General features: G+C 46.4%; 1 protein-coding gene across 2 annotated transcripts in view; it reads left to right on the top strand.

The window, feature by feature from the left end:
• Window positions 1-25,077, top strand: part of LOC112222490 (ephrin-A4-like) — a 117,470-nt gene that overhangs the window by 57,744 nt on the left and 34,649 nt on the right. For both annotated transcript variants that reach the window (XM_042307290.1, XM_042307286.1), the window contains exon 2: window positions 24,739-25,052. In XM_042307290.1, coding sequence (XP_042163224.1) covers window positions 24,739-25,052 — 314 coding nt within the window. The remainder of the gene's footprint in view (window positions 1-24,738; window positions 25,053-25,077) is intronic.

The raw sequence follows: 25,077 nt of genomic DNA, 5'->3' as shown, positions 1-25,077 counted from the left end.
TATATTTTACAGAGGCAGGCTGACTTGCGGCGTCATTTTACGTTGGCTACACAACACCGTTCCTCAAATTATGACAAGAGAAAATGGGTTGTGGCATTTAGAGGGAAAATGGGTGCATTATAGCTTTGAGTTACTTTTCAAAAGTGGCTAAAAGTTACAAATACATTTTTTTAAGGTGCTGAATATCGTAAGGATAGTCTGAAAAGATGCTAAAGCTAGCAACGGAATTGCTAGGCAATCCATTGGGCTATATTGGACTAAAAAATAGGTAAGAATAGTTGAATCGTAAAAAGTTGTGATTGTTTCCCGTGTATTGATTTTTGGTTAGGTAACGCCAGTGAATTCGAACAAGAAGTTAACATATTCTAAAAATATTATCTATTTTCATTAAGGGGAACAAGTAAATGTCTGATCTTAAAGGGACAGTGCACGTTTATCACAGTGGTTTGAGTGTATGGCAGTATATAAAATATTTTGGGGCGACAATTTGAATGAGTTACATGAAACATCAAGGGATTTAAAACGAATGATGTGAAGGGATTCTCATAATTATTAGGTTTCGTTGTTGTAGTAAACGTTTGGGTTAAGGGGAGTTCCCTGTTCCCAGAGATAAGATATCTTAAAGGGGTACACTCACATATGGAATATTAGGAGGTTTATTTTCTGAGTTTTAATTAGACAAGTGAATAATGTGTTGGGAATAGAGTCGTAATTAAAATGATGCTAAGTCAAAGACGAGTCAGTTACTTAAATCAAATGAATTCTAAATAATAACGAAGAGACAATTATGATTTATGCCCATCGAAATGTTCTTATAAATTTAGCGAATTGAGAGATGAGAGATGTTGTAAATTCTAATTCAGGATTCAAAAGATGTGATAAATTAGGTTTGGTGTACTACTGTTGCTGCAGACAGCCAACAATTATTTACTATTCATTGAAAGTCGTTGCGGCTCGGCTCTAGGTTGAGCGCTTGTTGATGACATCACTCGCAAGGCACTTTTGTCGCCACGGAAATGATGTTGTGACTGAGGGTAACGGAGAAAATTGTTTGCTGATAAAAATGTTTTGTTTATTTGGTTACTGGTTATGGTCTATTTTAGGGTTTGATTTAACTTAATTAAACATTGTATTCTGGTGTGTTTAAGTAGGATTCCTTATTCCGGGACGGATGGAAGTTATCTAGAATATGTAAGTTGAAGGAGCCATGGGAGAATGCGTTTACATTTTTATTAAATATCTGGGATTAAATTACGGATTTCTTACACTGAGAAATGTACAACATTTGTGGCAGAGGGAAAAAGTAAAACATTGGATAATAATGTTATCTGGTTAATTGTATCTAAAGGTAGCATGTTCATTTAAGTAAACATATCCGTAGACGATGTTTAAAACTTATGATTAATGATTTGAGTCAAAGGATAATTATCATTAGGTTTAGTTTATAGTTCACTTTTGAGTTTCTGAATCGAAGTAGCATAGTGAATGATAGTTAGGCGTTTTGTGTTCTTCTGGGAAAATTGATGTTTAGGTGTCTCACTTTTAGATGTTTCCTGGGATTAAAATCTGGGGGAGAGTGGGTGAGATTGAGGGAATAAACGACCAAATTGAAAATTGCCTGGAAGTTTTGTTTATTCATTAAGGTTTGCAAATATATACACATAAAACCATTGTTAGGACTATTTGTTTTAGTGCAAAGGTATTTTAAAGAGGCACACTCACATATGGAACCTTATGAGTTGTTAGTTTGAGTTTTAATTACACAAGGATAAAGGGTTCTTTAATATGTCTAATGTAGTATGGAACATGACTATTAAAGGGTGGTATGACCTATTGACCTTATCATGGCTATCTTTTGGGGTGTGATCAGCCTCAGGGGAGAGCCATTTGTATAATGAATTTGTGGTCATTTGGGTTACTAGTTTTAAGGTAAATTAATTATAATTGAGTTTTAGTCTGGGGTTTAGAATTATTATTTGAACCACTGAAGAGAAAGTGTTTCAGGATTCTGTTTTACAATATTAGCTGTGAAGTTTTTGAATTGGCTATTATTAATTTGGTATTACAACAGAAAATAATCCTATTTCTCATTGAGAATAAATAAGGGGAGATAAAACATGGACATGTTGCTACACACCACTACAGAACTCCTGAGTGGCGGTTTTATTCCTTGGTAATGATGACAACCTGTTATGTTTTGGTGCAACCATTGTGCAACCAACTTCCTGTATTATTGTTACAGCATGCTAGACAGACTTTTGTAGAGGGTTGTTACGACATCATGCTATGCCCAACCAAGGTGGTGGTGTGGCTACATGCTATGCCCAACCAAGGTGGTGGTGTGGCTACATGCTATGCCCAACCTCTCCACAGGTGGTGGCAACAGCCCTATGTCACCCCAGACCATTCAGGAACTCTCTTTTCCCCTTCTATCTTGTGGTGGTTCTCATGCTATGCCCAACCCCTTCTCTTTTCCCCTTCATCTCTGCCCAACCAAGGTGGTTCACTCCTTCTGCTCTGCCCAACCCCTTCTCTTTTCCATTCTCCTTGTCCCCTTCTCAAGGAAGAGTTTGGGCTCCCCGAGCCTTACAACCTTGTCCCCTTCTCCCATTTCCCCTTCTCTTTTTCCCCTTCTCTTTTCCCCTTCTCTCTTTTCCCCTTCTCTTTTCCCCTTCTCTCTTTTCCCCTTCTCTCTTTTCCCCTTCTCTCTTTTCCTTCTCTCTTTTCTTTTCCCCTTCCCTTCTCCTCTTTCCCCTTCTCCCTTCCCTTCTTGTCCCCTTCTCTCCCTTCTCTCCCTTCTCTCTTGTTCCCTTCTCTCTTTTCCCCTTCTCTCTTTTCCCCTTCGCTCTTTTCCCCTTCGCTCTTTTCCTTCTTCTCTTTTCCCCTTTGCTCTTTTCCCCTTTGCTCTTTTCCCCTTTGCTCTTTTCCCCTTTGCTCTTTTCCCTTTGCTCTTTTTCCTTTTCTTTTCCTTTGCTCTTTTCCCCTTTGCTCTTTTCCTTTGCTCTTTTCCCCTTTGCTCTTTTCCCCTTTGCTCTTTTCCTTTGCTCTTTTCCCTTTGCTCTTTTCCCCTTTGCTCTTTTCCCCTTTGCTCTTTTCCCCTTTGCTCTTTTCCCCTTTCTCTTTTCCCCTTCTCTCTTGTCCCTTTCTCTTGTCCCCTTCTCTCTTGTCCCCTTCTCTCTTGTCCCCTTCTCTCTTGTCCCCTTCTCTCTTGTCCCCTCTCTCTCCTTCTCTCTTGTCCCCTTCTCTCTCTTGTCCCCTTCTCTCTCTTGTCCCCTTCTCTCTCTTGTCCCCTTCTCTCTCTTGTCCCTTCTCTCTCTTCTCTCTTGTCCCCTTCTCTCTCTTGTCCCCTTCTCTCTCTTCTCTCTTGTCCCCTTCTCTCTCTTGTCCCCTTCTCTCCTTCTCTCTTGTCCCCTTCTCTCTCTTGTCCCCTTCTCTCCCTTCTCTCTTGTCCCCTTCTCTCTTGTCCCCTTCTCTCCTTCTCTCTTGTCCCTTCTCTCTCGTCCCCTTCTCTCTTGTCCCTTCTCTCCCTTCTCTCTTGTCCCCTTTTCTCCTTCTCTCTTGTCCCCTTTTCTCCTTTTCTCTCTTGTCCCCTTCTCTCTTGTCCCCTTCTCTCCTGTCCCCTTCTCTCCTTCTCTCTTGTCCCCTTCTCTCTCTTGTCCCCTCTCTCTCTTGTCCCCTTCTCTCTCTTGTCCCCTTCTCTCCCTTCTCTCTTCTCCTTCTCTCTTGTCCCCTTCTCTCTCTTGTCCCCTTCTCTCTCTTGTCCCCTTCTCTCTCTTGTCCCCTTCTCTCTCTTGTCCCCTTCTCTTCTTGTCCCCTTCTCTTGTCCCTTCTCTCCCTTCTCTCTCTTGTCCTTCTCTCTCTCGTCTTGTCCCTTCTCTCCCTTCTCTCTTGTCTTCTCCCTTCTCTCTCTTCTCTCTTGTCCCCTTCTCTCTCTTCTCTCTTGTCCCCTTCTCTCCCTTCTCTCTTGTCCCCTTCTCTCCCTTCTCTCTTGTCCCCTTCTCTCCCTTCTCTCTTGTCCCCTTCTCCCTTTCTCTCTTGTCCCCTTCTCTCCCTTCTCTCTTGTCCCCTTCTCTCCTTCTCTCTTGTCCCCTTCTCTCCTTCTCTCTTGTCCCCTTCTCTCCCTTCTCTCTTGTCCCCTTCTCTCCTTCTCTCTTGTCCCTTCTCTCCTTCTCTCTTGTCCCCTTCTCTCTCTTGTCCCCTTCTCTCTCTTGTCCCCTTCTCTCTCTTGTCCCCTTCTCTCTCTTGTCCCCTTCTTCTCTTGTCCTCTTGTCCCCTTCTCTCTCTTGTCCCCTTCTCTCTCTTGTCCCCCTTCTCTCTCTTGTCCCCTTCTCTCTCTTGTCCCCTTCTCTCCCTTCTCTCTTGTCCCCTTCTCTCTCGTCCCCTTCTCTCCCTTCTCTCTTGTCCCCTTTTCTCCCTTCTCTCTTGTCCCCTTTTCTCCCTTCTCTCTTGTCCCCTTTTCTCCCTTCTCTCTTGTCCCCTTCTCTCCTGTCCCCTTCTCTCCTTCTCTCTTGTCCCCTTCTCTCTCTTGTCCCCTTCTCTCTCTTGTCCCCTTCTCTCTCTTGTCCCCTTCTCTCCCTTCTCTCTTGTCCCTTCTCTCTCTTGTCCCCTTCTCTCCTTCTCTCTTGTCCCCTTCTCTCTCTTGTCCCCTTCTCTCCTTCTCTCTTGTCCCCTTCTCTCTCTCTTGTCCCCTTCTCTCCTTCTCTCTTGTCCCCTTCTCTCTCTTGTCCCCTTCTCTCCCTTCTCTCTTGTCCCCTTCCCTTCTCTCTTGTCCCCTTCTCTCTTGTCCCCTTCTCTCCCTTCTCTCTTGTCCCCTTTTCTCCCTTCTCTCTTGTCCCCTCCCCTCTCTTGTCCCCTTCTCTCTTGTCCCCTTCTCTCCTGTCCCCTTCTCTCTCTCCTTTCTCTCTTGTCCCCTTCTCTCTCTTGTCCCCTTCTCTCTCTTGTCCCCTTCTCTCTCTTGTCCCCTTCTCTCTCTTGTCCCCTTCTCTCTCTTGTCCCCTTCTCTCTCTTGTCCCCTTCTCTCTCTTGTCCCCTTCTCTCTCTTGTCCCCTTCTCTCTTGTCCCCTTCTCTTGTCCTTCTCTCTTGTCCCCTTCTCTCTCGTCCCTTCTCTCCTTCTCTCTTGTCCCCTTCTCCCCTTCTCTCTTGTCCCTTCTCTCTTGTCCCCTTTCTCTCTCTCTTGTCCCCTTCTCTCTTGTCCCCTTCTCTCTCTTGTCCCCTTCTCTCTCTTGTCCCCTTCTCTCCCTTCTCTCTTGTCCCCTTCTCTCTCGTCCCTTCTCTCCTTCTCTCTTGTCCCCTTCTCTCTCTTGTCCCTTCTCTCTCTTGTCCCCTTCTCTCTCTTGTCCCCTTCTCTCTCTTGTCCCCTTCTCTCCTTCTCTCTTGTCCCCTTCTCTCTCGTCCCCTTCTCTCCCTTCTCTCCTGTCCCCTTCTCTCCCTTCTCTCTCGTCCCTTCTCTCTTGTCCCCTTCTCTCTCTCGTCCCTTCTCTCTTGTCCCCTTCTCTCTCTCTCTTCCCCTTCTCTCTCTTGTCCCCCTTCTCTCTTGTCCCCTTCTCCCTTCTCTCTTGTCCCCTTCTCTCTCGTCCCTTATCTCCCTTCTCTCTCGTCCCCTTCTCTCTCTTGTCCCCTTCTCTCTCGTCCCCTTCTCTCCCTACTCTCTTGTCCCCTTCTCTCTCGTCCCCTTCTCTCTTGTCCCTTTTCTCCTTCTCTCTTGTCCCCTTTTGTCCCTTCTCTCTTGTCCCCTTCTCTCTTGTCCCCTTTTGTCCCTTCTCTCTTGTCCCCTTCTCTCTTGTCCCCTTCTCTCTTTTCCCCTTCTCTCTTGTCCCCTTCTCTCTTGTCCCCTTCTCTCTCCCCTTTCTCCCTTTCTCTCTCTTTTTCTCTCTTTCTCTCCATTCTCTCTTGTCCCCTTCTCTCTCGTCCCCTTCTCTCCCTTCTCTCTCGTCCCCTTCTCTCCTTCTCTCTCGTCCCCTTCTCTCCTTCTCTCTTGTCCCCTTCTCTCCTTCTCTCTTGTCCCCTTCTCTCCCTTCTCTCCCTTCTCTCTCGTCCCTTCTCTCCTTCTCTCTTGTCCCTTTCTCTCCTTCTCTCTTGTCCCCTTCTCTCCCTTCTCTCTCTCTCGTCCCCTTCTCTCCTTCTCTCTTGTCCCCTTCTCTCCTTCTCTCTTGTCCCCTTCTCTCCCTTCTCTCTTGTCCCCTTCTCTCTCCCCTTCTCTCTTGTCCTCCTTCTTCTCTCCCTTCTCTCCCTTCTCTCTTGTCCCCTTCTCTCCTTCTCTCCCTTCTCTCTCGTCCCCTTCTCTCTTGTCCCCCTCTTCTCTCTTGTCCCCTTCTCTCCCTGTCTCTCTTGTCCCCTTCTCTCCCTTCTCTCTCGTCCCCTTCTCTCTTGTCCCCTTCTCTCCCTTCTCTCTTGTCCCCTTCTCTCCCTTCTCTCTTGTCCCCTTCTCTCCTTCTCTTCCTTCTCTTCCTTCTCTTCCTTCTCTTCTCCTTCTCTCCCTTCTCTCCCTTCTCTCTTGTCCCCTTCTCTCCCTTCTCTCTTGTCCCCTTCTCTCCCTTCTCTCTTGTCCTGTCCTAGTATTGGAGTGTACTAGGTTGATGTACTTGTACACTGTTCTCCTATGTAATGGTGTATAATATTTAATATTATATTTTTTGCCATTTAGTGTACTTTTGTACTTGGTGTGTAGTAGCACAACTTAACTTGTGTCATGTACTTTTTATGCGTAGTATGTACTTGGTATGCGTAGTATGTACTTTGTATGCGCAGTAGTAAAGTGTGGTTATATTCAGTATGCGTGTTGTGTCGTTGACAGTAGTATGTAGAGTAAGTGTTCTGTATTCCAGGGTGACTGTCTGCTGAGGGATTGTTGCTTGTTTAATAATTCTCTCAAATAAAGGATCAAAGGTCCCTGCCACAGTCAACCTCCTGCATTTCATTACAACTACACACACACACACACATACTGTACACTCCTAATCCTCTCACACACTCATCAGTAATATTATGTACAATGTTCTTTTGATTCAGTTGGGAGATGTTGTAGTAGTTAATTGGATATATTTTACATTGCTGTATTATTGAATCACTCAACATGTGGGTTGTTGTTATCTTCCATAGTGAGAATGGATTAGTTTCATAGAGTTAACATAGCACAGTCGTCCTGACTCCACATCCGTCTTCCTGGACTGCACACTACATCAACGACAGAACAGAACACACACCTAGCGTCAGGCTGAAGACTGGACATGGGCTGTCTGACAAGACATTCCCCTAGTCCTCCTTTCTCTACTGTCTGTTTCTGTGTTCCTACAATATCATGGTTTTCTGCCCTGGCCCCTGTCTCTATCATAGTGCCTGTTTCTGTGTTCCTACAATATCATGGTTTTCTGCCCTGGCCCCTGTCTCTATCATAGTGCCTGTTTCTGTGTTCCTACAATATCATGGTTTTCTGCCCTGGCCCCTGTCTCTATCATAGTGCCAGGTTGTGTGTTCTACACTGCCCTGTATTTGATTCTTCCTGTTTCACTTTGTTCTCTCACTGATTGGCTGCTCTGACATTCTACTCTGTGACACGGTTCTACAGCACTTCCATGATTCTCTGTGCTGTCACAGCTCCCCTGGCTCACAGTTGGTGCAGAGCATCCTTGGTATAATTAGGGTGTACCACCTCCTCCAAGGTCTGGGGGGGTGAGATATTGAGGAGAGAAGGAAGGAAAGGTTGACAGTGTTTGACACCGTTGGCATACATCAACTGAGCTGAGGATAGAGGAGGATGATGGGACACGAGAGGAAGAGTCTGAGATGAGGAGAAGAGAGAGACAGTGATGGGTGGGGAAAGAGGGATTGATATGCAAAGGGAGAAGGGGAGGAAGAGGAGGTAGTTTGACAACCTGTGAGCAGCTTTAGACAGGAGAGGAGTCACAGTGACTGACACTCACTACAGGTGGTACACCCCTATGTAAACACTGCTGTCACTGCCTGCACACACACACCCTGCAGTACGCCAAAGTAAATATACCGCTGTGTGTGTGTGTGTTTGTGGGGGGGGGTTGGGTTGGGTTGGAGAGCCGATAGATGTAATAGAGCTATGCATCGTGACCTGAGGGGTTGAACACAAACACACAGGGGATCAATATTGTGTGTGTGTGTCCTGTTTGAGTAGCCCAGATCGATGTGCCCTGTCTTGTAGATTGATCACTAATACTCTGCGGCATTTATTGATTAGGAATCAGCTTAGTGAAGAGCTGTCTCAGTGCTGTCCCTGTGTTGAAACCTACAGCATCTCTCTACTAGCTGTCGACCGATTATGATTTTTCAACGCCGATACCGATTTATTGGAGGACCAAAAAAGCCGATACTGATTAATCGGCCGACATTTTTAATTTGTATTTATATATATATTTGTGATGACAATTACAACAATACTGAATGAACAATGAACACTTATTTTAACGTAATATAATACATCAATATAATACATCAATAAATCTATTTAGTCTCAAATAAATAATGAAACGTGTTCAATTTGGTTTAAATAATGCCAAAACAAAGTGTTGGAGAAGAAAGTAAAAGTGCAATATGTGCCATGTAAAAAAGCTAACGTTTAAGTTCCTTGCTCAGAACATGAGAACATATGAAAGCTGATGGTTCCTTTTAACATGAGTCTTCAATATTCCCAGGTAAGATGTTTTAGGTTGTGGTTATTATAGGACTATTTCTCTCTATACCATTTGTATTTCATATACCTTTGACTGTTGGATGTTCTCATAGGTACTTTAGTATTGCCAGTGTAACAGTATAGCTTCCATAACTCTCCTCGCTCCTACCTGGGCTCGAACCAGGAACACAATGACAACAGCCACCCTCGACACAGCATTATCCATGCAGAGCAAGAGGAACAACCACTCCAAGTCTCAGAGCAAGTGACACGCTATTAGCTAGAAACGCTATTAGCGCGCACCCCACTAACTAGCTAGCCATTTCACATCGGTTACGCCAGCCTAATCTCGGGAGTTGATAGGCTTGAAGTCATAAACGACTCAATGCTTGAAGCACAGCGAAGAGCTGCTGGCAAACGCAGGAAAGTGCTGTTTGAATGAATGCTTATGAGCCTGCTGGTGCCTACCATCGCTCAATCAGACTGCTCTATCAAATCATAGACTTAATTATAACATAACACACAGAAATACGAGCCTTAGGTTCCAGATTAGACCATATTAATGACCTATCATCTCGAAAACAAGACGTTTATTCTTTCAGTGAAATACGGAACCATTCCGTATTTTATCTAATGGGTGGCATCCATAAGTCTAAATATTCCTGTTACATTGCACAACCTTCAATGTTATGTCATAATTACGTAGAATTCTGGCAAATTAGTTCGCAAAGAGCCAGGCGGCCCAAACTGTTGCATATACCCTGACTCTGCGTGCAATGAACGCAAGAGAAGTGACACAATTTCACCTGGTTAATATTGCCTGCTAACCTGGATTTCTTTTAGCTAAATATGGAGGATTAAAAATACATACTTCTGTGTATTGATTTTAAGAAAGGCATTGATGTTCATGGTTAGGTACATTCGTGCAACAATTTTTTTACGCAAATGCGCCTTTGTTAAATCATCCCCCGTTTGGCGAAGTTGGGTGTCTTTGTTAGGTTGAAATGGTCTTCACACAGTTAGCAACGAGCCAGGTGCCCAAACTGCTGCATATACCCTGACTCTGTTACACAGAACGCAAGAGAAGTGACACAATTTCTCTCGTTAAAAGAAGTTCATGTTGGCAGGCAATATTAACTAAATATGCAGGTTTAAAAATACACTGCTCAAAAAAATAAAGGGAACACTAAAATAACACATCCTAGTTCTGAATGAATGAAATATTCTTATGAAAAACTTTTTTCTTTACATAGTTGAATGTGCTGACAACAAAATCACACAAAAATGATCAATGGAAATCAAATGTATCAACCCATGAGGTCTGGATTTGGAGTCACACTGAAAATTAAAGTGGAAAACCACACTACAGGCTGATCCAACTTTGATGTAATGTCCTTAAAACAAGTCAAAATGAGGCTCAGTAGTGTGTGTGGCCTCTACGTGCCTGTTTGACCTCCCTACAACACCTGGGCATGCTCCTGATGAGATGGCAGATGGTCTCCTGAGTGATCTCCTTCCAGACCTGGACTAAAGCATCCGCCAACTCCTGGACAGTCTGTGGTGCAACGTGGTGTTGGTGGATGGAGCGAGACATGATGTCCCAGATGTGCTCAATTGGATTCAGGTCTGGGGAACGGGCGGGCCAGTCCATAGCATCAATGCCTTCCTCTTGCAGGAACTGCTGACACACTACAGCCACATGAGGTCTAGCATTGTCTTGCATTAGGAGGAACCCAGGGCCAACCGCACCAGCATATGGTCTCACAAGGGGTCTGAGAATCTCATCTCAGTACCTAATGGCAGTCAGGCTACCTCTGGCGAGCACATGGAGGGCTGTGCGGCCCCCCAAAGAAGTGCCACCCCACACCATGACTGACCCACTGCTAAACCGGTCATGCTGGAGGATGTTGCAGGCAGCAGAACGTTCTCCACGGTGTCTCCAGACTCTGTCACGTCTGTCACATGTGCTCAGTGTGAACCTGCTTTCATCTGTGAAGAGCACAGGGCGCCAGTGGCGAATTTGCCAATCTTGTTGTTCTCTGGCAAATGCCAAACGTCCTGCACGGTGTTGGACTCTAAGCACAACCCCCACCTGTGGACGTCGGGCCCTCATACCACCCTCATGGAGTCTGTTTCTGACCGTTTGAGCAGACACATGCACATTTGTGGCCTGCTGGTCATTTTGCAGGGCTCTGGCAGTGCTCCTCCTGCTCCTCCCTGCACAAAGGCAGAGGTAGCGGTCCTGCTGCTGGGTTGTTGCTCTCCTACAGCCTCCTCCACGTCTCCTGATGTACTGGCCTGTCTCCTGGTAGCGCCTCCATGCTCTGGACACCGCTGACAGACACAGCAAACCTTCTTGCCACAGCTCGCATTGATGTGCCATCCTGGATGAGCTGCACTACCTGAGCCACTTGTGTGGGTTGTAGACTCCGTCTCATGCTACCACTAGAGTGAAAGCACCGCCAGCATTCAAAAGTGACCAAAACATCAGCCAGGAAGCATAGGAACTGAGAAGTGCCTGGTCACCACCTGCAGAACCACTCCTTTATTGGGGGTGTCTTGCTAATTGCCTATAATTTCCACCTGTTGTCTATTCCATTTGCACAACAGCATGTGAAATTTATTGTCAATCAGTGTTGCTTCCTAAGTGGACAGTTTGATTTCACAGAAGTGTGATTGACTTGGAGTTACATTATGCTGTTTAAGTGTTCCGTTTATTTTTTTGAGCAGTGTATATACTTGTGTATTGATTTTAAGAAAGGTGTTGATGTTTATGGTTAGGTACATCATTGGTGCAACGACAGTGCTATTTTTGCGAATCCACTTGTTAAATCACCTGTTTGGTGAAATAGGCTGTGATTCAATGATGAATTAACAGGCACCGCATCGATTATATGCAACGCAGGACAAGCTAGATAAAATAGTAATATCATCAACCATGTGTAGTTAACTAATGATTATCGCATAACAGGTAGTCAGCCTGCCACGCAGTCTCCTCGTGGAGTTCATAATCGGTGTCCAAAAATGCTGATTACCGATTTGGCCTACAGCACCTCTCTACTAACTGTGTGGAAGTCTATGGCACCTCTCTACTGTGTTGAAGTCTACTGCACCTCTCTACTAACTGTGTGGAAGTCTACGGCACCTCTACTAACTGTGTTGAAGTCTACGGCACCTCTACTAACTGTGTTGAAGTCTACGGCACCTCTACTAACTGTGTTGAAGTCTACGGCACCTCTACTAACTGTGTTGAAGTCTACGGCACCTCTCTACTAACTGTGTGGAAGTCTACGGCACCTCTACTAACTGTGTTGAAGTCTACGGCACCTCTCTACTAACTGTGTGTTGAAGTCTAACGGCACCTCTACTAACTGTGTTGAAGTCTACGGCACCTCTACTAACTGTGTTGAAGTCTACTGCACCTCTCTACTAACTGTGTGGAAGTCTACGGCACCTCTCTACTAACTGTGTTGAAGTCTACGGCACCTCTCTACTAACTGTGTGGAAGTCTACGGCACCTCTCTACTAACTGTGTGGAAGTCTACGGCACCTCTCTACTAACTGTGTGGAAGTCTACGGCACCTCTACTAACTGTGTTGAAGTCTACGGCACCTCTCTACTAACTGTGTTGAAGTCTACGGCACCTCTCTACTAACTGTGTGGAAGTCTACGGCACCTCTACTAACTGTGTTGAAGTCTACGGCACCTCTCTACTAACTGTGTGGAAGTCTACGGCACCTCTACTAACTGTGTTGAAGTCTACGGCACCTCTACTAACTGTGTTGAAGTCTACGGCACCTCTACTAACTGTGTTGAAGTCTACGGCACCTCTCTAACTAACTGTGTGGAAGTCTACGGCACCTCTACTAACTGTGTTGAAGCACCTCTCTCTAACGGCACCTCTCTACTAACTGTGTGGAAGTCTACGGCACCTCTCTACTAACTGTGTGGAAGTCTACGGCACCTCTCTACTAACTGTGTGGAAGTCTACGGCACCTCTACTAACTGTGTTGAAGTCTACGGCACCTCTACTAACTGTGTTGAAGTCTACGGCACCTCTACTAACTGTGTTGAAGTCTACGGCACCTCTACTAACTGTGTTGAAGTCTACGGCACCTCTCTACTAACTGTGTTGAAGTCTACGGCACCTCTCTACTAACTGTGTGGAAGTCTACGGCACCTCTCTCTCTACTAACTGTGTTGAAGTCTACGGCACCTCTCTACTAACTGTGTGGAAGTCTACGGCACCTCTACTAACTGTGTTGAAAGCACCTCTCTCTAACGGCACCTCTCTACTAACTGTGTGGAAGTCTACGGCACCTCTCTACTAACTGTGTTGAAGTCTACGGCACCTCTCTACTAACTGTGTTGAAGTCTACGGCACCTCTCTACTAACTGTGTGGAAGTCTACGGCACCTCTCTACTAACTGTGTGGAAGTCTACGGCACCTCTACTAACTGTGTTGAAGTCTACGGCACCTCTCTACTAACTGTGTTGAAGTCTACGGCACCTCTCTACTAACTGTGTGGAAGTCTACGGCACCTCTCTACTAACTGTGTTGAAGTCTACGGCACCTCTACTAACTGTGTTGAAGTCTGCGGCACCTCTCTACTAACTGTGTTGAAGTCTACGGCACCTCTCTACTAACTGTGTTGAAGTCTACGGCACCTCTACTAACTGTGTTGAAGTCTGCTGTGTTGAAGTCTGCGGCACCTCTCTACTAACTAACTGTGTGGAAGTCTACGGCACCTCTCCTAACTGTGTTGATGGAAATCCTTCCTGAAACACATACTGCCCACACTGTAACCATTTTCTGTCTCTCTCTCTCTCTCTCTCTCTCTCTCTCTCTCTCTCTCTCTCTCTCCATGCTATTCTTTCTCCTTTCCCCCCCTCTCTCCATGCTATTCTTTCTCCCCCTCTCTCTCCATGCTATTCTTTCTCCCCCCCTCTCTCTCCATGCTATTCTTCCCCCCCCTCTCTCTCCATGCTATTCTTTCTCCTTTCCCCCTCTCTCTCCATGCTATTCTTTCTCCTTTCCCCCTCTCTCTCCATGCTATTCTTTCTCCTTTCCCCCTCTCTCTCCATGCTATTCTTTCTCCCCCTCTCTCTCCATGCTATTCTTTCTCCCCCTCTCTCTCCATGCTATTCTTTCTCCTCCCCCTCTCTCTCCATGCTATTCTTTCTCCTTCCCCCCTCTCTCTCCATGCTATTCTTTCTCCTTCCCCCCTCTCTCTCCATGCTATTCTTTCTCCTTCCCCCCTCTCTCCATGCTATTCTTTCTCCCCCTCTCTCTCCATGCTATTCTTTCTCCCCCCTCTCTCTCCATGCTATTCTTTCTCCTTTCCCCCCTCTCTCGCCATGCTATTCTTTCTCCTTTCCCCCTCTCTCTCCATGCTATTCTTTCTCCTTTCCCCCCTCTCTCTCCATGCTATTCTTTCTCCCACCCTCTCTCTCCATGCTATTCTTTCTCCCACCCTCTCTCTCCATGCTATTCTTTCTCCCCCTCTCTCTCTCCATGCTATTCTTTCTCCCCCTCTCTCTCCATGCTATTCTTTCTCCTTTCCCCCTCTCTCCATGCTATTCTTTCTCCTTCCCTCCCTCTCTCTCCATGCTATCCTTTCTCCTTTCCCCCTCTCTCTCCATGCTATTCTTTCTCCCCCTCTCTCTCCATGCTATTCTTTCTCCTTTCCCCCTCTCTCCATGCTATTCTTTCTCCTTTCCCCCTCTCTCTCCATGCTATTCTTTCTCCTTCCCCCTCTCTCTCCATGCTATTCTCTCTCCATTCCCCCTCTCTCTCCATGCTATAATTTCTCCTTCCCCACTCTCTCTCCATGCTATTCTTTCTCCTTTCCCCACCTCTCTCTCCATGCTATTCTTTCTCCTTTCCCCCCTCTCTCTCCATGCTATTCTTTCTCCTTTCCCCACCTCTCTCTCCATGCTATTCTTTTCTCCTTTCCCCCATGCTATTCTTTCTCTTTCCCCATCTCCTATTCTTTTCTCCTTTCCCCCTCTCTCTCCATGCTATTCTTTCTCCTTTTCCCCCTCCACTGACTCCTTGCACTTGTCCTCTCTCCCTCCCCTCCCTCCCTCGCTCTGTCGCTCCCCTATAAAGACTTCCACTGATGGACATGAACTTGCCGCCAAGACACACATCCTGTCTTTTATTTATCTTTTCTCTCTCTTTCTTTCCCTGCCCCCTGACCCCCCCCCTCATGTGCTCAGTGTGGAGTGGAGACCAATTAAAGTCCATCTCCTCCTCTCTCTTTCTCGTCCTCATGCTCTCTACTGTACCTCGCTCACTCTTGATCTCTTTCTCAATTTCTATTCAAGGGGCTTTATTGCCATGGGAAACATATGTTTACATTGCCAAAATAAGTGAAGTAGATGATAAACAATTTTTTTTAAATTAACAGTAAACATTACACTCAGAGAAGCTCTCTGTCTCTCTCTCCTCTGTCTACAGCCAGACTCTCCTGGGTCGCTAATTAAAACTCAACTCTTTTGTCTCTACTTTCTTTTCTCCTCCCCTCATCGTCCGACTTTAACTGACTTTCTCTTTTTCCTGTCTTTCTTATTATTCTCTCTCCACTAGTGGAGGACTGTTAGATATGCTGCTTCTCTCTCTGCTAGTGGAGGACTGTTAGATATGCTGCTTCTCTCTCCACTAGTGGAGGACTGTTAGATATGCTGCTTCTCTCTCCACTAGTGGAGGACTGTTAGATATGCTGCTTCTCTCTCCACTAGTGGAGGACTGTTAGATATGCTGCTTCTCTCTCCGCTGGTGGAGGACTGTTAGATATGCTGCTTCTCTCTCCGCTAGTGGAGGACTGTTAGATATGCTGCTTCTCTCTCCACTAGTGGAGGACTGTTAGATATGCTGCTTCTCTCTCCACTAGTGGAGGACTGTTAGATATGCTGCTTCTCTCTCCACTAGTGGAGCTGTTAGATATGCTGCTTCTCTCTCCGCTAGTGGAGGACTGTTAGATATGCTGCTTCTCTCTCCACTAGTGGAGGACTGTTAGATATGCTGCTTCTCTCTCCACTAGTGGAGCTGTTAGATATGCTGCTTCTCTCTCCACTAGTGGAGGACTGTTAGATATGCTGCTTCTCTCTCCACTAGTGGAGGACTGTTAGATATGCTGCTTCTCTCTCCACTAGTGGAGGACTGTTAGATATGCTGCTTCTCTCTCCGCTAGTGGAGGACTGTTAGATATGCTGCTTCTCTCTCCGCTAGTGGAGGACTGTTAGATATGCTGCTTCTCTCTCCGCTAGTGGAGGACTGTTAGATATGCTGCTTCTCTCTCCACTAGTGGAGGACTGTTAGATATGCTGCTTCTCTCTCCACTAGTGGAGGACTGTTAGATATGCTGCTTCTCTCTCCACTAGTGGAGGACTGTTAGATATGCTGCTTCTCTCTCCACTAGTGGAGGACTGTTAGATATGCTGCTTCTCTCTCCACTAGTGGAGGACTGTTAGATATGCTGCTTCTCTCTCCGCTAGTGGAGGACTGTTAGATATGCTGCTTCTCTCTCCGCTAGTGGAGGACTGTTAGATATGCTGCTTCTCTCTCCGCTAGTGGAGGACTGTTAGATATGCTGCTTCTCTCTCCACTAGTGGAGGACTGTTAGATATGCTGCTTCTCTCTCCGCTAGTGGAGGACTGTTAGATATGCTGCTTCTCTCTCCGCTAGTGGAGGACTGTTAGATATGCTGCTTCTCTCTCCGCTAGTGGAGGACTGTTAGATATGCTGCTTCTCTCTCCGCTAGTGGAGGACTGTTAGATATGCTGCTTCTCTCTCCGCTAGTGGAGGACTGTTAGATATGCTGCTTCTCTCGCCACTAGTGGAGGACTGTTAGATATGCTGCTTCTCTCGCCACTAGTGGAGGACTGTTAGATATGCTGCTTCTCTCTCCGCTAGTGGAGGACTGTTAGATATGCTGCTTCTCTCTCCGCTAGTGGAGGACTGTTAGATATGCTGCTTCTCTCTCCGCTAGTGGAGGACTGTTAGATATGCTGCTTCTCTCTCCGCTAGTGGAGGACTGTTAGATATGCTGCTTCTCTCTCCACTAGTGGAGGACTGTTAGATATGCTGCTTCTCTCTCCACTAGTGGAGCACTGTTAGATATGCTGCTTCTCTCTCCGCTAGTGGAGGACTGTTAGATATGCTGCTTCTCTCTCCACTAGTGGAGGACTGTTAGATATGCTGCTTCTCTCTCCACTAGTGGAGGACTGTTAGATATGCTGCTTCTCTCTCCACTAGTGGAGGACTGTTAGATATGCTGCTTCTCTCTCCACTAGTGGAGGACTGTTAGATATGCTGCTTCTCTCTCCACTAGTGGAGGACTGTTAGATATGCTGCTTCTCTCTCCACTAGTGGAGGACTCTTAGATATGCTGCTTCTCTCTCCACTAGTGGAGCACTGTTAGATATGCTGCTTCTCTCTCCACTAGTGGAGCACTGTTAGATATGCTGCTTCTCTCTCCGCTAGTAGAGGACTGTTAGATATGCTGCTTCTCTCTCCGCTAGTAGAGGACTGTTAGATATGCTGCTTCTCTCTCCGCTAGTAGAGGACTGTTAGATATGCTGCTTCTCTCTCCGCTAGTAGAGGACTGTTAGATATGCTGCTTCTCTCTCCGCTAGTAGAGGACTGTTAGATATGCTGCTTCTCTCTCCGCTAGTGGAGGACTGTTAGATATGCTGCTTCTCTCTCCGCTGGTGGAGGACTGTTAGATATGCTGCTTCTCTCTCCGCTAGTAGAGGACTGTTAGATATGCTGCTTCTCTCTCCGCTAGTGGAGGACTGTTAGATATGCTGCTTCTCTCTCCACTAGTGGAGGACTGTTAGATATGCTGCTTCTCTCTCCACTAGTGGAGGACTGTTAGATATGCTGCTTCTCTCTCCACTAGTGGAGGACTGTTAGATATGCTGCTTCTCTCTCCACTAGTGGAGCACTGTTAGATATGCTGCTTCTCTCTCCACTAGTGGAGCACTGTTAGATATGCTGCTTCTCTCTCCGCTAGTAGAGGACTGTTAGATATGCTGCTTCTCTCTCCGCTAGTAGAGGACTGTTAGATATGCTGCTTCTCTCTCCGCTAGTAGAGGACTGTTAGATATGCTGCTTCTCTCTCCGCTAGTAGAGGACTGTTAGATATGCTGCTTCTCTCTCCGCTAGTAGAGGACTGTTAGATATGCTGCTTCTCTCTCCGCTAGTGGAGGACTGTTAGATATGCTGCTTCTCTCTCCGCTGGTGGAGGACTGTTAGATATGCTGCTTCTCTCTCCGCTAGTGGAGGACTGTTAGATATGCTGCTTCTCTCTCCACTAGTAGAGGACTGTTAGATATGCTGCTTCTCTCTCCACTAGTGGAGGACTGTTAGATTAGGCTGTGTCTCCTCAATTCACTAAGGCCCTTCGACACCGTACTGCTCATGTCTGGCCCCATGTTGTTATTCCCAGAACCATCCAGCCTTGACTGGAGGCCCTAGTGTGTGTCAGAGTCAAGTCCACATTGTTCTCTTCCGACTCCCTTTTTTCTTCTTAATTAGCATTGTTGGGCCTCTCTCTCTCTCTCTCTCTCTCTCTCGTTCTCTCTCTCGTTCTCTCTCTCTTCTCTCTCTCTCTCTCTCTCTCTCTCTCTCTCTCTCTCTCTCTCTCTCTCTCTCTTCTCTCTCTCTCTCTCTCTCTCTCTCTCTCTCTCGTTTCTCTCTCTCTCTCTCTCTCTCTCGTTCTCTCTCTCTCTCGTTCTCTCTCTCTCTCGTTCTCTCTCTCTCTCGTTTCTCTCTCTCTCTCGTTCTCTCTCTCTCGTTCTCTCTCTCTCGTTCTCTCTCTCTCGTTCTCTCTCTCTCGCTCTCTCTCTCGCTCTCTCTCTCGCTCTCGCTCTTTCTCTCTCTCTCGCTCTCTCTCTCTCTCTCTCTCTCTCGTTCTCTCTCTCTCTCTCGTTCTCTCTCTCTCTCGTTTCTCTCTCTCTCTCGTTCTCTCTCTCTCTCTCGTTCTCTCTCTCGTTCGTTCTCTCTCTCTCGTTCTCTCTCTCTCTCTCGTTTCTCTCTCTCTCGTTCTCTCTCTCTCGTTCTCTCTCTCTCTCGTTCTCGTTCTTCTCTCTCTCTCGTTCTCTCTCTCTCTCTCTCTCTCTCTCGTTCTCTCGTTCTCTCTCTCGTTCTCTCTCTCTCTCTCTTGTTCTCTTCTCTCGTTCTCGTTCTCTCTCTCTCGTTTTCTCTCTCGTTCTCTCTCTCGTTCTCTCTCTCGTTCTCTCTCTCGTTCTCTCTCTCGTTCTCTCGTTCTCTCTCTCTCTCGTTCTCTCTCTCTCTCGTTCTCTCTCTCTCTCGTTCTCTCTCTCTCTCGTTCTCTCTCTCTCTCGTTTCTCTCTCTCTCGTTCTCTCTCTCTCGTTCTCTCTCTCTCGTTCTCTCTCGTTCTCTCTCTCTCGTTCTCTCTCTCTCGTTTCTCTCTCTCTCTCTCTCGTTCTCTCTCTCGTTTCTCTCTCTCTCTCTCTCGTTCTCTCTCTGTCGGTTGTTTTTCCTGGTACTGCTCCCAGCTATGTCATTACAAAGTATCAGACACCAAAACAAGTAATACAGGTGGCTCTACATTATGTTGCTTTATCACCTTGTAATGGTTATGTGGAATATTGATTATTTATCCATCTTTCTTGTCTTCATCTCTCCTTAAGGCCCACAGTTATTTAGACGATCAACCATCCAGCTCTTCTCTCCATCCGTCTCTCTTCCTCTGACTGACAGCATTGTATTTGCTGTGTTTGATCGTTATTGTGGAATGTTGATGCTTAATCGCATTTCCTCTTTATCCTTCTGTCTCCTTTCCTTTTGTCTCCTTTCCTTCTCTCTCCTTTCCTTCTCTCTCCCTTTCCTTCTCTCTCCCTTTCCTTCTCTCTCCCTTTCCTTCTCTCTCACTTTCCTTCTCTCTCCTTTCCTTTTTCTCTCTACCTTTCCTTTTGTCTCCTTTTGTCTACCTTTCCTTTTGTCTACCTTTCCTTTCTCTACCTTTCCTTTTGTCTACCTTTCCTTTTGTCTACCTTTCCTTTTGTCTACCTTTCCTTTTGTCTACCTTTCCTTTTGTCTACCTTTTGTCTACCTTTCCTTTTGTCTACCTTTCCTTTTGTCTCCTTTTGTCTACCTTTCCTTTTGTCTACCTTTCCTTTTTCTCCTTTTGTCTACCTTTCCTTTTGTCTACCTTTTTTGTCTACCTTTCCTTTTGTCTACCTTTCCTTTTGTCTCCTTTTGTCTACCTTTCCTTTTGTCTACCTTTCCTTTTGTCTCCTTTTTTGTCTACCTTTCCTTTTGTCTCCCTTTTTGTCTACCTTTCCTTTTGTCTACCTTTCCTTTTGTCTCCTTTTGTCTACCTTTCCTTTTGTCTCCCTTTTGTCTACCTTTCCTTTTGTCTACCTTTCCTTTTGTCTCCTTTTGTCTACCTTTCCTTTTGTCTCCCTTTTGTCTACCTTTCCTTTTGTCTACCTTTCCTTTTGTCTCCTTTCCTTTTGTCTCCTTTCCTTTTGTCTACCTTTCCTTTTGTCTACCTTTCCTTTTGTCTCCTTTCCTTTTGTCTACCTTTCCTTTTGTCTACCTTTCCTTTTGTCTACCTTTCCTTTTGTCTACCTTTCCTTTTGTCTACCTTTCCTTTTGTCTCCCTTTTGTCTACCTTTCCTTTTGTCTACCTTTCCTTTTGTCTCCCTTTTCCTTTTGTCTCTTTCCTTTTGTCTACCTTTCCTTTTGTCTACCTTTCCTTTTGTCTCTCTACCTTTCCTTTTGTCTCCTTTTGTCTACCTTTCCTTTTGTCTACCTTTCCTTTTGTCTCCTTTCCTTTTGTCTCTCTCTTTCCTTTTGTCTACCTTTCCTTTTGTCTCCTTTCCTTTTGTCTCCTTTCCTTTTGTCTCCTTTCCTTTTGTCTACCTTTCCTTTTGTCTACCTTTCCTTTTGTCTACCTTTCCTTTTGTCTACCTTTCCTTTTGTCTCCTTTCCTTTTCTCCTTTCCTTTTGTCTCCTTTCCTTCTCTCTCCTTTCCTTCTCTCTCCTTTCCTTCTCTCTCCCTTTCCTTCTCTCACCCTTTCCTTCTCTCTCCCTTTCCTTTTGTCACCCTTTCCTTTTGTCTCCTTTCCTTTTCTCCCTTTCCTTTTGTCTCCTTTCCTTCTCTCTTTTCCTTCTCTCTCCCTTTCCTTTTGTCTCCCTTTCCTTTTGTCTCCTTTCCTTCTCTCTCCTTTCCTTTTGTCTCCTTTCCTTCTCTCTCCCTTTCCTTTTTTGTCTCCTTTCCTTCTCTCTCCCTTTCCTTCTCTCTCCTTTCCTTCTCTCTCACTTTCCTTTTGTCTCCTTTCCTTTTGTCTCACTTTCCTTTTGTCTCCCTTTCCTTTTGTCTCCCTTTCCTTTTGTCTCCCTTTCCTTTTGTCTCCTTTCCTTCTCTCTCCTTTCCTTTTGTCTCCTTTCCTTCTCTCTCCCTTTCCTTCTCTCTCCCTTTCCTTTTGTCTCCCTTTCCTTTTGTCTCCTTTCCCTCTCTCTCCTTTCCTTTTGTCTCCTTTCCTTCTCTCTCCTTTCCTTCTCTCTCACTTTCCTTTTGTCTCCCTTTCCTTTTGTCTCCTTTCCTTCTCTCTCCCTTTCCTTTCTCTCCTCTCTCTCTCTCCTTTCTCTTCTCTCTCTTTCTCTCTCTCTCTCGTTCTCTCTCTCTCGTTCTCTCTCTCTCGTTCTCTCTCTCTCGTTCTCTCTCTCTCGTTCTCTCTCTCTCGTTCTCTCTCTCTCGTTCTCTCTCTCTCGTTCTCTCTCTCTCGTTCTCTCTCTCTCGTTCTCTCTCTCTCTCTCTCGTTCTCTCTCTCTCTCTCTCTCGTTCTCTCTCTCTCTCTCGTTCTCTCTCTGTCGGTTGTTTTTCCTGGTACTGCTCCCAGCTATGTCATTACAAAGTATCAGACACCAAAACAAGTAATACAGGTGGCTCTACATTATGTTGCTTTATCACCTTGTAATGGTTATGTGGAATATTGATTATTTATCCATCTTTCTTGTCTTCATCTCTCCTTAAGGCCCACAGTTATTTAGACGATCAACCATCCAGCTCTTCTCTCCATCCGTCTCTCTTCCTCTGACTGACAGCATTGTATTTGCTGTGTTTGATCGTTATTGTGGAATGTTGATGCTTAATCGCATTTCCTCTTTATCCTTCTGTCTCCCTTTCCTTTTGTCTCCTTTCCTTCTCTCTCCCTTTCCTTCTCTCTCCCTTTCCTTCTCTCTCCCTTTCCTTTTGTCTCCCTTTCCTTTTGTCTCCCTTTCCTTTTGTCTCCCTTTCCTTTTGTCTCCCTTTCCTTTTGTCTCCCTTTTGTCTACCTTTCCTTTTGTCTCCCTTTCCTTTTTGTCTCCTTTCCTTCTCTCTCCCTTTCCTTCTCTCTCCCTTTCCTTCTCTCTCCTTTCCTTTTGTCTCCTTTCCTTTTGTCTCCTTTCCTTTTGTCTCCCTTTCCTTTGTCTCCTTTCCTTTTGTCTCCCTTTCCTTCTCTCTCCCTTTCCTTCTCTCTCCCTTTCCTTCTCTCTCCCTTTCCTTTTCTCTCCCTTTCCTTTTGTCTCACTTTCCTTTTGTCTCACTTTCCTTTTGTCTCCCTTTCCTTTTGTCTCTCCCTTTCCTTCTCTCTCCCTTTCCTTCTCTCTCCTTTCTTTCTCTCTCTCCTTTCCTTCTCTCTCCCTTTCCTTCTCTCTCCTTTCCTTTTGTCTCACTTTCCTTTTGTCTCACTTTCCTTTTGTCTCTCACTTTCCTTTTGTCTCCCTTTCCTTTTGTCTCCTTTCCTTTTGTCTCCCTTTCCTTTTGTCTCCCTTTCCTTCTCTCTCCCTTTCCTTCTCTCTCCCTTTCTTTCTCTCTCACTTTCCTTCTCTCTCACTTTCCTTCTCTCTCACTTTCTTTCTCTCTCACTTTCTTTCTCTCTCTCTCCCTTTCTTTCTCTCCCTTTCTTTCTCTCCCTTTCCTTCTCTCTCCCTTTCTTTCTCTCTCCCTTTCCTTCTCTCTCCCTTTCCTTCTCTCTCCCTTTCCTTCTCTCTCCTTTCTTTCTCTCTCCTCCCTTTCCTCTCTCTCCCTTTCTTTCTCTCTCTCCCTTTCCTTCGCTCCCTTTCCTTGTCTCTCCTTTCCTTCGCTCTCCTTTCCTTGCTCTCCTTTCCTTCGCTCCTTTCCTTGCTCCCTTTCCTTGTCTCCCTTTCCCTTTCCTTGTCGCTCCTTTCCTTGTCGCTCCCTTTCCTTTCCTGTCCTTTCCTTGTCTCTCCCTTTCCTTCGCTCCCTTTCCTTGTCTCTCCCTTTCCTTGTCTCTCCCTTTCCTTCGCTCCCTTTCCTTGTCGCTCCCTTTCCTTGTCGCTCCCTATCCTTGTCGCTCCCTTTCCTTGTCGCTCCCTTTCCTTGTCGCTCCCTTTCCTTGTCGCTCCCTTTCCTTGTCGCTCCCTTTCCTTGTCTCTCCCTTTCCTTCGCTCCCTTTCCTTGTCGCTCCCTTTCCTTGTCGCTCCCTTTCCTTGTCTCCCTTTCCTTGTCTCCCTTTCCTTGTCTCTCCCTTTCCTTGTCTCTCCCTTTCCTTGTCTCTCCCTTTCCTTGTCTCTCCCTTTCCTTGTCTCTCCCTTTCCTTGTCGCTCCCTTTCCTTGTCTCTCCCTTTCCTTGTCGCTCCCTTTCCTTGTCTCTCCCTTTCCTTGTCGCTCCCTTTCCTTCGCTCCCTTTCCTTGTCGCTCCCTTTCCTTGTCGCTCCCTTTCCTTGTCGCTCCCTTTCCTTGTCTCGCTCCCTTTCCTTGTCTCTCCCTTTCTCTTTTGTCTCTCTTTCCTTGTCTCTCCCTTTCCTTCTCTCCTTTCCTTGTCTCTTCCTTGTCTCTCCTTTCCTTGTCTCTCCCCTTTCCTTGTCTCTCCCTTTCCTTGTCTCTCCTTTCCTTGTCTCTCCCTTTCCGTCTCTCCTTTCCCTTTCCTTGTCTCTCCCTTTTCTTCACTCCCTTTCCTTGTCTCTCCCTTTTCTTCGCTCTCTTTCCTTGTCTCTCCCTTTCCTTCGCTCCCTTTCCTTGTCTCTCCCTTTCCTTCGCTCCCTTTCCTTGTCTCTCCCTTTCCTTCGCTCCCTTTCCTTGTCGCTCCCTTTCCTTGTCGCTCCCTTTCCTTGTCGCTCCCTTTCCTTGTCGCTCCTTTCCTTGTCTTTCCCTTTCCTTGTCTCTCCCTTTCCTTGTCTCTTCCTTGTCTCTTCCTTTCCTTGTCTCCCCTTCCTTGTCTCTCCCTTTCCTTGTCTCTCCCTTTCCTTCGCTCCCTTTCCTTGTCTCTCCTTTCCTTGTCTCTCCTTTCCTTCGCTCCTTTCCTTGTCCTTTCCTCTCCTTTTCCTTCGCTCCCTTTCCTTGTCTCTCTTTCCTTTCCTTCGCTCCTTTCCTTCGCTCCCTTTCCTTGTCTCTCCTTTCCTTGTCTCCCCTTTCCTTGTCTCTCCTTTCCTTGTCGCTCCCTTTCCTTGTCTCTCCCTTTCCTTGTCTCTCCCTTTCCTTGTCTCTCCCTTTCCTTGTCTCTTTCTTTCCTTGTCTCTCCCTTTCCTTGTCTCTCCTTTCCTTGTCTCTCCCCTTTCCTTTCGCTCCTTTCCTTGTCTCTCCCTTTCCTTCGCTCCTTTCCTTCGCTCCCTTTTGTCGCTCCTTTCCGTCGCTCCTTTCCTGGTCTCTCCTTTCCTGGTCTCTCCTTTCCTTGTCTCTCCTTTCCTTGTCTCTCCCTTTCCTTGTCTCTCCCTTTCCTTGTCTCTCCCTTTCCTTGTCTCTCCCTTTCCTTGTCTCTCCCTTTCCTTGTCTCTCCCTTTCCTTGTCTCTCCTTTCCTTGTCTCCCCCCTTTCCTTGTCGCTCCCTTTCCTTTCGCTCCCTTTCCTTGTCTCTCCCTTTCCTTGTCTCTCCCTTTCCTTGTCTCCCCCTTTCCTTGTCTCCCCCCTTTCCTTGTCGCTCCCTTTCCTTGTCGCTCCCTTTCCTTGTCGCTCCTTTCCTTTCTTCGCTCCTTTCCTTGTCTCTCCCTTTCCTTGTCTCTCCCTTTCCTTGTCTCCCCCTTTCCTTGTCGCTCCCTTTCCTTGTCGCTCCCTTTCCTTGTCGCTCCCTTTCCTTCTGTGTCTCTCCCTTTCTCTCTCTCTCTTTCCTTCTGTCTCAGTTTGACGGGAGGGGATCTGTCCATCCAGGTGAATCTAAATGACTACCTGGATATCTACTGCCCCCACTACCCTCACCCGTCTCCCCCCAGTGAGGAGGCCTACCCCCAGGCCCCACCAGACAGCCTGGCCCTGTACCTGGTGGCTGAGGGGGGGTTCAGGGGCTGTGTGGAGACCCAAGGGGCCATCAAGAGGTGGGAGTGTAACAGCCCCCATGCCCCCTTCGGCCCTGTCCGCTTCTCAGAGAAGATCCAGCGCTTCACCCCCTTCTCTCTGGGCTTCGAGTTCCTCCCCGGACACCACTACTACTACAGCTGTGAGTGGGTGGGTGTGTGTGTGTG

The sequence above is a fragment of the Oncorhynchus tshawytscha genome, linkage group LG03 (assembly GCF_018296145.1).
Source record: "Oncorhynchus tshawytscha isolate Ot180627B linkage group LG03, Otsh_v2.0, whole genome shotgun sequence".
Taxonomy (NCBI): domain Eukaryota; kingdom Metazoa; phylum Chordata; class Actinopteri; order Salmoniformes; family Salmonidae; genus Oncorhynchus; species Oncorhynchus tshawytscha.
Note: the sequence above shows the minus strand (reverse complement) of the source record. Positions and strands in the feature narration are given on the sequence as shown.